Source organism: Micropterus salmoides, unplaced genomic scaffold, assembly GCF_014851395.1.
Source record: "Micropterus salmoides isolate LMB-PRFRI ecotype aquatic unplaced genomic scaffold, ASM1485139v1 Ms_hic_scaffold_15, whole genome shotgun sequence".
NCBI lineage: Eukaryota > Metazoa > Chordata > Actinopteri > Centrarchiformes > Centrarchidae > Micropterus > Micropterus salmoides.
This window is the reverse complement of record NW_024040596.1, coordinates 25,991,745-26,002,654: the sequence shown is the minus strand read 5'-3', so window position 1 is coordinate 26,002,654 and position 10,910 is coordinate 25,991,745. Positions and strand designations below refer to the sequence as shown.

The 10,910-nt window shown below is 39.3% G+C and overlaps 1 protein-coding gene across 1 annotated transcript in view; it reads right to left on the bottom strand.

Moving 5' to 3' along the window:
- Window positions 1-10,910, bottom strand: part of abcb6b (ATP-binding cassette, sub-family B (MDR/TAP), member 6b) — a 35,298-nt gene that overhangs the window by 1,730 nt on the left and 22,658 nt on the right. Inside the window, exons 15-18 of the mRNA XM_038719924.1 lie at window positions 7,171-7,345; window positions 6,897-7,009; window positions 6,033-6,127; window positions 391-459 (exon numbers count right to left, since the gene is read on the bottom strand). Coding sequence (XP_038575852.1) covers window positions 391-459; window positions 6,033-6,127; window positions 6,897-7,009; window positions 7,171-7,345 — 452 coding nt within the window. The remainder of the gene's footprint in view (window positions 1-390; window positions 460-6,032; window positions 6,128-6,896; window positions 7,010-7,170; window positions 7,346-10,910) is intronic.

Below are 10,910 nucleotides of genomic sequence, written 5' to 3'. Positions count from 1 at the left end.
GGAAGTCTTCATACCCAGCTCCTATATCAAAGGACTGTATGCATTGTCAGTTAAGTGGCGGCTCCACTGGGTATGTGTGTGTGTGTGTGTGTGTGTGTGTGTGTGTGCGCTGTGGTCCATCTGCCTCTGGGGCTGAGAAAGATATCAGAAGGTTTAAGGGTCACAAACAAAAACACACTCAGAGGTTTTGATCTACAGATAACAAATTTGCTAGCACTTAGGACACACATAGTCATTCATGTGTGTAACACGAGCACACACTCACAAAGGCACACACTCAAACGCATCAGTGGCTGCTGTCGGGGGATGAGATAAAGATGTCCTGATAGCATCCCAGCACACTTGCTCCTCAAACTCTACTTGTGCACAACACTGGATAAAGAACCCTACCTTCCTCTCTCTGCTATCTCTCCATTGTGAACCACAAGGATCTGGTTAGCTCCAACGATGGTGGACAACCTGCAACACACAACATTATCTCTGTTTAATTTCCTTATTTTATTGCATGCTGCTTTAAATTGGTATAAGGCATGAAGTAAAAGCCAAAGCATAATAATAATAGTCTATAATCTTTCAGTGGCCTTACATAATGTCACGATTTATTCTCAGGTAACACATTTAAGCCCAAACTGTGTGGTTGCTTGTGTCCAAGAGTTAATTTTTTGGTGGTATATTTGTAGCTTAAAACCACTGTTTTTGAAAGTAAATCTGAAAGGAAGCACACGCATGATGTTGGCAATAATTCCTCAGTTTCACAAAACTGCACATCAAAGTTGATATCTGTCTATAAACTCTGATGGATGCCTACACCCTCGTTTCCTCTTCCAAATAAGTTGGACTCTGTGATGTTGCTGTGTCCCCGAGATCGCAGCCTCACATGTAATATATTATTATATTATATTACATTTATTCATTTAGCTGATGCTTTTATCCAAAGCGACTTACAATTGCTATGTAGGTCAGAGGTCGCACGAGCAACTAGGGGTTAAGTGTTTTGCTCAGGGAAACATTTGTGGATGTGTCTTTGTGGGGGATTGAACCCGGGTCTCTAACATCAAAGGCAGGCGTTTTACCCAATGCACCATCACCACCCCAATAATAACAATGTTATTATTAACAATAAAAATAATGTCAGGATTCAAGTTGTATTAAATGAGAAATGTTCTTTTAACACATATGGATGTGTGAAGTGTCAGTGAGAGAACAGGAGGTAGCAGATCAAAGACTTCTGACCAAGCGGCGTCTTCACCGCTCTTTGGAACAACAGAGAAATGAAGGGAGAGTGGAAGGCGGATAGTTTTAGTAATTCCAGAGGTGCCAGAGGTCAGAAAAAGATAAGACATGGAAATGGAAAAAGAGTGAGACAAATACTGTAGAAAGAGAGAGTGGGAGGGAGTCATAATGTGCGGTTAGATGTTAAATATGTTCAGCTGTCTTATAAAAGTAAAATACACAGTCATTCCTCAGTAATCACTAACACAGTCATACTTCAGTTCTGTCATTTCTGTCACCCAAGTACAACAACAGACTGAGAACTCTGTATGAACTTGTCTGTAAATTATTAAAGTTAATATTTATGACCAGTCTCTGATGAGAGTCTGATTAAAGCCACACTCGGTGATTTAAATGGCTCTCAGCTCCGAACTCAGAAAAAATAAGGTGTTGTTAAACGTACAGATGAAAGTTTTCCATTAATGCATCATTTACTGTGTTTTTCTGTAAGAAATTAATTTTTGATTATTAAACTGAAAGTTTTGAAAAGTGAGGGAGACATGTCACCTCATACCCAGTGCAAATTATACCATTGTGCATGATGCTGTATGCAGAACAAAAAAATGGCTCTGCAAACCATAGAGCTCATACCTCTCCAAACTGCTGAATGTCACTTTAAGCTTGTGCAGAGCCACCACTCTGCTTTAATGTCATCAAGGCTATCTTTGGATGTCCACCTTCAATATTTGATAGAAAACCTCGGTCAAAGGTAGAAATATCTCTCTCCAGAGACTGCAGACGTCAAAGGTTTTTCTCCACTCATTCAGGCTTTACAGCAAGAAAAAAAAACATCCAATGTTTACATACAGCCAGTATAGACAGGGTATATAGTTCATGTCCTGTTTTAAGGTCTTATTAACCATCTTTGTAGGCCAGAAGTAAATGTTTATGACACAAATTCATAATCTACGTAATACCAAATAATAATAAATCAACAGTACAGTTTCCCAAGATTTAAAGTGAATCTTAAACAAATATTTTAAACACTTCTCTGCCTGCACAGAATTATGTATAAACAGGAAGTGAACACACTATTTGTGCCTCTTTTCTTCGTCAACACTAATGTATTTTTTGTCGTTTTAGTCCAGCTTGAACAGATCAATACCTTCCCCAAGTCTATTACCTGCTGTCATGAGTCAGGCCTTCTTCACAGCGGATATTTTATAGCAGGAAAAACTCAGGTGTTACTAATCACAGTAATGATGGCTGATGTGCATTTAGATGTACGAGCACCCAGGTATTATGCATGCTGGCTTACTGACATGGCTTACTGAGACACTTCAATGGAACGCAACCACTGTTTATATTATTAGTTACATCTGTGCTTTTCCTGTCATAAAAAGTCAGCTGAGAAAAAGGCCTCTTAAACCCAGTTCAGGTTCAACGTCCATTTAAACTTGGGGTCCTAATGTCTAAACAACTGTCTGAACTATTTGCCCTAACTCTACACTATCAAAGTAAAGTACAGTACATCCTAATATAACCATTGCCAAACGATAATCATCCCACTTGCCAGTCCTTTGTTGTGATTTATGAATCCTTGATATAACACATGAGGTTGGTCACAGGAGACATTTTGACATGTCACAGTGGGTGAAGCATAATAAAATGAATGATGGCTGAATTCCATTTAGACGTTTCAGTGTCAGGGTTCTGGTATTGTGCATGCTGGATCACTGCCACGGCTTACCGGGACATTTGAATAAGCCCTCGTTAATAGTCACACCTGGGATTTTCCTACTATGACTATTCCTGCTGTGAAAAAGGTTTATATTACTCATGCTGTTGTAACACCACGTTAACGGAATAAATCCCTCCCTCTCACAAGTGTTATATATCCATCAAATATTTGTCTTTCAAAAATTACAATTATATGTATTTGGAAGTTAAAGAAGATGAACAGTATGAGGTAAAACATTTTTAAAACCATGAAACATTAGGATTGATTTTATCAGCAGATTGATACATTGTTCAAGAGAAGGTAAACGTTCCTTAAATCCAAAAACTGAAGTTGATTAAAGAGAGATTTAATTTAATTTAAGGTCCAACTGATAAGTGAATAGTGAACAGTCCTGATCCTATGGCCAGACTCCATCTGTTGCTACTATTGAAAGATTAAGAAGCTTGTGGATTAACTTATTCAGAGACTATATTAGGTCTAACAGAACTGCAAAATTATCATCATACAATTCATTGTAAAAGGAAGATAATACTTTTTTTTTAGTCATAAGATGACTTATCAGACCTGTCTCTCCAGGCTGGATCATCTGTATTTGGGACCAATAGACAAAGACTAAATTGAAAACTGAAACATATTAACATAACTGTTTTAGTTATTTGGTGTGGAGTAACTTCAATAAACAGGTGGTGAACACATTAACACCTGTTCAAGCCAATACAACTGACAGTTTGTACAGTTTTGTTGATGCAGTCATGTAGGTTGAACATCAAGTTCATATGAAATTATGCTCTTTGTTTTTTTTTCTTGACCAGAGCAACAGTCAGCACAGTTGGAAACAGAGACTTTGACAAATGCCTGAGAGCTTTGTTGTCGGTACTAGTCACAGTCGACATCTGTAAACAATTTTTGTTTGCATGGGTCAGAGTTTCCAGACAGGTGCGCACATTCTCCTGTCAAGATTGTTTTTATGAATCCCAGTTTTTCTGTGGGTGGTATGCAATGGTTATAAATGGGCAAATGCATCCACCACATTGTTGCAACACTGATGGTCTACAGCCATGCTAGCTGCTCTGTGAGGAGTGCTTTGAGCCAAATGCAACCATCAGCGTGTTAACATGGTCAAAATAACAATGCTAACATGTTAAGGATTTAGCAGGCATAATATTTACCATATAATAATACGGGATATTAATGTTCACCACATTAGGTTAGCATGTATGACAGGGGTCGGCAAATAAGTCTGACAACGGGCCGAATTTTTTTCAAGCCGTTACATGGCGGGCCAGAACATTCTTTCAGTCAAATTATTTCAAGCCTTTGGATACTCATGTGCAAGTTTAGGTTAGTGGGTAGAGTGTGGGACTTCCTTAGGGGGAATTGGATAATCGATCCCAAAATCCGGCAGACTTTTTTTTCTCCCTTAATTGTTAAACAAATTGATTAGCCTATAAGGACATTTTCTCACATGCTCGCAATAAAGCATGTGCTGCACCAGTGTCCCGGTGTTTGATCCGCATTCATAAACCTATGGACACTAATTTTCATTTCCCTGAGGAAATTCAGGGGAATCCAATCACACGTTTACAGACGGCTTTTTCAGAGCTGTGTCAAGTAAGCCAGAGACTATTGAATGTCCTTCAGAACTTTTGCTCTCAATGAAATCAGCATGAAGCATTGCTGCAAAAAATGTTCTTGCGCTTTTATTTTGGAGACACAGTCACTTAAGAGGAAGTGATTATGTGAGTAACTGTTGCTGTCATGCCTGAGATCTATTTCAGGATGAGCCTATCAATTTATTTATTTTTCTGCTATCAAAGCAATCTGGCCGCGGGCCAGATATTACTGCTGGCGGGCCACTTCTGGCCCGTGGGCCACCTATTGCTGACCACTGATGTATGCTAACATTAGTTTTGCAGGTATTTAGTCACAGAGCAAAGTATTGAACAATTTGAGCATGAATGTCTCTAGTTGTTGAGATTTTCAGTCTTAACCAAAGTGGTGGACTGACTCCATCTCTAGCCTAGCATGGCTAAAAATCTATGGCTTCAGATTTGAAAACAAAAACCCTCAGTATATTAAACCAGCTGCTTCAAATACAATATTTTGCTGTTTTATGGTTTGTTGACTGTTTCCATAAGCCACTAGAGTATAGGTCCACAATATGAAGCAGACAATACAGCTAAATGTAGAAAAGGACTGATTCTGTTGGTCAGCTGGATAGATGGTTGAATAATGTTTCCAGTGGAATTTGGAAATCTGTCAAACAAAATATTATTTTTAGATTTTTCCCATGTATCAGAAAATACAAATACACACTTTTAACTTTTGGCCTTTGACCAGTTGAGTCAATCTTCATCTGTATGATAGAAGCCATGTTTTGATTATATTAGTCATGGAACAAGGAAAAATAATCCATTGTACTTATGATGTAGAACACAGAGGATATGATGAAAACTGGGTTAACACAGAGTAGCAGGACCCAGCACCACAGGCTACTTCACTGCTGATGTATTTTAATGTTTGCGAGTGTCAGAGCCTTTCAAGTCTTTTCCAATATCACTCAGACTGATGAATAACCAGACATCTGTTTCTTTTGCTTTTGTTGACCTGTCATCACGCGTCATCTCATATCCTCCAATCAGCTTTTCATTTAATCTCTCCAACCCTCTCTTTGTGTCTGCTCTAATCCTGTTTTTCTTTCACCATATCCATCTTTTCCTTTCATCTCTCTTCCTCACATTTGGTTTTCCTTTTCACTTTGGTACTGTATTACCACTGCAACTTTAATCATATTGTAACAGACTGCTGTCATTTCTAGAGCAGAATGTTTGTTTATACACTCAGTGTCAAAAGAATAGAAACCTATGTCCAATACCATATTGGATCATCTTTTGCCCAGAATTACTGCCAATATGTCCACGCTTCATCTGATTGTCCGCAGATATTCTGTTCATTCCAAACATGTTCAGTGTTACCTGGAGGTATACAGAGATCAGTTCAATAACTTGCATTTACCGCTCTTCAATGGAGCTTATTAGGAAGCCAAGTTATATGAAACACAGCCTAGTAGTAACGTCACCTGTGTGCGACCACTATAGTCGTCCTGTTGGTGCAGACCTTGGCCAATGAAGCCTGGATGTTCCTCTCAGTCTGGGTGTCCAGTGAAGAAGTGGCCTGGTGGAACAACAAAAAAAAAAAGTTCTCTAAGGTGGGGTCAAACCCTCAATCCCTGGGTTGCAAATCCTGCACCTTAACAACTAAGCTAACCAAATTGCATACAGGAGTAAGGTATTATTATCACTTAATTCTCATCCACTATCTAATGGTTGAAAACATTGCTCCGATTCAAAACTTATTTGCAGACCCCTGCAGTATATTATTACTATTTCTTCTTCTTCTAACCTACGTATTCAACATAGCGATGAGTGTCTGCACTGCCTGAATTCTACCAGAAGTAGAACAAGAAGAACGTAGTGACAAAACGCACTCTGTAGCGTTGTTTGTCCGATTTCAGCTACTGTAGAAACATGAGAATGCAACGTGGCGACGTCCATGGCAGGGGGTGCCCGCGGTTATGGAGATATAAATGTCTCATTCTTAGGTAATAAAAACATAATTTTTACAGTCTTTCCATACCACTGAAAACATAGTTATGGATCTTATATCCTCAGAAATAATACACACTGAACCTTTAATGTTGACAATATTGTAACCTCCTCAAATGTCCCCATCATTTGATTTGTGCAAAAAGTTCTTCAACAAGATATTTCTGTACTGGCCTGGGATGACTGGACAGCCTCGACCTGGCCTGTGGTGAATATACACTTAAAGCGTTCACATTCATACAAACTACCCAGGAAAGTGTGTGAGGTGCTTGTTTACATTAACAAGTTTTTTAAAAGCATGTATTAAAGTAATGCAACAGGCTTTCCTGTGTCCTCACCTCATCCAGCAGAATGATCCGAGGTTCTTTCAGGATGGTTCGAGCAATTGCCACTCTCTGCTTCTCTCCACCGCTGAGCTTTAGACCCCGCTCCCCCACCTCAGTGTCATACCCTGGTGGAACACAATGCCGTCATCTTCATTATTATTCCCATTATTGCCCATTTATTCAAACATCAGAATTCAAATTGGCAAACGTCGTGCTTCTGCCAAGTCAATCAACAAAAACATTTTCATCATTATCATCTACACACACTCACACACCCTAGCCTGACCCTGAGGTAGCTCCAGTATCCTGGTGTGTATGTCAGCAGCCATGGCAGCTCTCTCCACCTCCTGGTTGCTAGCTGTAACTCGGCTGTAGCGGATGTTTTTGCCGATAGTTGTGTTGAAAAGAACCGTATCTTGGGGGACCACGCCGATGTATGACCTCAGCGAAGACTGACGAACCTTGGACAGAAACTATTTAGCATTGTAACTCAATGCTATAGGCATTATAGGGTTGGGTTACACACACCCACACACAAATGCAGTATAGGCTACATCTGCATAAATGTTGCATGTTTATTTCATCCTATACTATATAATATATAGCTGACCCAGGTCACAGACAGCACATGTCCTGAACTGATTTCTGTTTACATATTTGGCTTTACCCACTTACCTTTTTTTTCTTTCCTACATCTATTTTAATTGACAACTTCTATTGAACCCGGGTCTCCCACACCAAAGGCATGTGTCTTGTCCTCTGCTCCATCATCACCCATTTAATTATTCTTTTATCATGATAGTGAGCACGATAATGCAACGCGACCTTGACGGCTAAACCAATATTTATATCAAATGTTTCCATATATATAGACTGTACTACGTTTTCTGGCAACATCACTGCAAATAAGCGATGTGTGTCCACAGGAGAGCCTTGTATGTTACTTAAATTATATACATGAGCATGAGAAAACAACTTGCCTTCTCTATGTGTTTAAAAAACTATTATGTCCAAAGTGTGGCTTTATTTTACTAACATTGATACCATTAGTCAGCCAGGTAATAATAAGGTGGTGTCAAAGGGCAACAGCATGTCAAATTTATTATTTACAGCACAAATTTGACAGTGGAGAGTTGCTCCGTGTTCGATAATCACCAGACCAGCACAGCCTGGGACTCCTTGCCTAGCATGGCTGTTTTATAGGCTGTGGTGCAGTGATTTTGTGAAAAGGGCTGCTCATAGTTATGAAAGGGGAATCTTTCAGCTCATTGTTTTGGTTTTCCGGCCCGCATATTCAGTCCTAACCAACCTCATTTCCAGCAGGCAGCTGTTTTTTGTGCTGATAAACACACTGTACACCACCTGCACAGCAGCAACCAATTGAAAAACAAAGTTAGCAACCAGCTGGTGAACATACTGGAGCATTTAGCAGTTAGATATAACATTAATGACCAAAGCATACCGCTTAAATGGCCATTCTTTGAATTGATATGGTTGATTTCCAGCGGCAGACCACAAGAACAGAAATTATAACATGACTAAATGAAAACAATAAACCATTTGCCAAGCTCCTTTAGGGATTCTGCAATTTGTAAATCTAATTTATTTGAAATGGAAAAAGAAAAATGCGGAGGGACATGTAAGTGAAGCTGGGCTGAACTATCTAAACCTGAAGCAACTGTCTTATAAAATAATAAGCAACAATGTTTTCCGACAGCTTTTTGAAAATGATTTCCCCTTACATTACAGTACGTCCCAATGTGAAGATGTTTACATCTGTCAAAAGCATTGCCCAGACTAGAAGGAATTCAGTCAGACTTGGTATGATCACTTCAGCTCCAGACCATATTGGTATCAGCAAAATAGTCGTGATGTTTTTTCCCCATTTAGGAAGAGGCTTCTTAGTGACTGTGGCTCAGGAGGTAGAGCAGGTTGCCCGTTAATTAGAAGGTTGGCAGTTCAATCCTGGGCTCCTCCAGGCTGCATGTTGAAGTGTCCTTGGGCAAGATACTGAACCCCAAATTGCCCCTGATGGCTGTTCCGCCAGTGTTTGAATGTTAGTTTCTGTTTGAGCACTTAAACTCAGTGTGAATGTAGTGTAGAAGTGCTTTTGAGTGGTCGAAAGGACTAGAAAGGTGCTATACAAATACAGAGCATTTACATTTAGCATTTTAGGAATCTGGCTCTTGATCTCTCCAGAAATAATTTCCGGTTGCCAATGCCAATGACTCTCTGGTCAGTGTGCTGTACTTTGAGACTTTCCTGTGGAAAGCTTTCCACCGCAGCCACAACAGTACAAATTCCATTTCCTGAACCAGCTCGGTTTGGCTGGTAATCACTCACTTTGCCTTAATTTGATTTTGCCATTTACTTTTGGTATTTATTCCACTCAAGAATAACACAGCATCTGTTTCTGATAGAGGCGGGCGGACAGAGCTGTAACACCAAATGTTAGAAAGGGAGAAAGAGACAGATGGAGAGGGAAAAGAAAAAAAGGGGATAAAATAAAAAAAAGGCTTTTAATGTTTTTCATTGACACATCAACTGAGGAATAAAAGAGAAAATATTAGTGTAAGACAGCTGTCCTCACACACAATAAATATCCACTAACATTGCAGTAAGTCTGTAAGATGATGCAGTATTTAAGATATTTCTTCACCAAATCTGTTTTCCACAAGATGTACAAAAAGCTCCACAACTAAAGCAAAGTACTGAAAAAGCTCCACAGGTCCTGTCTCATGCTTTAAATCATTATTAATTTATTCAATACTTACTAAGATCACAATCCTTTCATAACCATAACAATGTGCTAGTAGTTGCATAAACATAACAACTAAAAACAAAATTTGCTTTTTCAAGAAGGCTCTTAGGAACTTTTCTTTCAAGCTCTCTGTCATTCATTATGCAACAATTGCGGACTTTTTGTGCGTACAACCAAGTGCAACCCCATGAATGCCTTCCAGGAAAGACTGTCTTAAAGTGTGTGGCATTATCGCCATATTTTAATGATTGTCTCACTTCTATTACAGCAGACGTTTTATCCCACCTTTGTGTGTGGCCATTCAGGACAGCTTTAAACACTTCTGCCTGTGTTCGGACAAGAGGTTGTACAAGGTGCTGGTAGGTTACCTTTATTGAGATAGTAGTGAATTACCTTTCAACAGAGTCAGGCTAGCTGTTGACCCCTGTTTCCAGTCTTTGTGCTAAGCTATGCTAACCCAGCAGCTGGTTTAAGGTTTATTTTTACTTGAAAGTGATATTGATTTTCTCATTTACCTCTCAGCCAGGAAGCAAATAAGGTTATTTGCCAAAATGGCACACTTTTCTTTTAATAATCTGGCTCTTGCGTAAACCTCTCTGTCCTGCTCTAAGCCAGCAATGATTCTGCTTATAGTTAGTGATGAAAGTTTGTTTTATTGAATGCTTTCTGCTACTCTTTACTAACAAACAGGACGGTTTGTCATAGAATAACTGGGTAGGTATGAGCAGCAATTGCCAACATGAAAAAGAAGAAGAAAACCAAATGGACACCTAACAAAACACACAGATGACTCACACCAGCATTCATTTGCCATCCTTCAGCCTGCAGCGTTAGGGCCAGCAGAGTCGGACTCATCAGAGCTTCACCACATGTGGCTACCATATGCAGGGACAAACAGAGTGGCAGAAGACTGATGGGCCAAAAGAAACCCAGAGGTCCATGAGGCTGAGCTGTGTCCACAGAGTCTGCCATTTAAGCAAGAGATTGTTGAGAAGCAAAGAACTGGACACACTTTTGCAAAACTCACATGGCAAGAGAACGAAAGCTTTCTCCTTAAAGGTTTTGAAGCCACTAACTGACACATTTTTAAAAAAAAATCACTCACTACGCACTTACAGATTTTAAAAGAGAACAAATCTGAGTTCACATTTACAGACTGAGAAACAGAAGCACAACTCTCAACGCACATTTTAAAATAATTTAAATATTGTATAAAATAAAAGATTAACTCAGACTACCTCATATTAGCTTCAGCTGAATGTTAG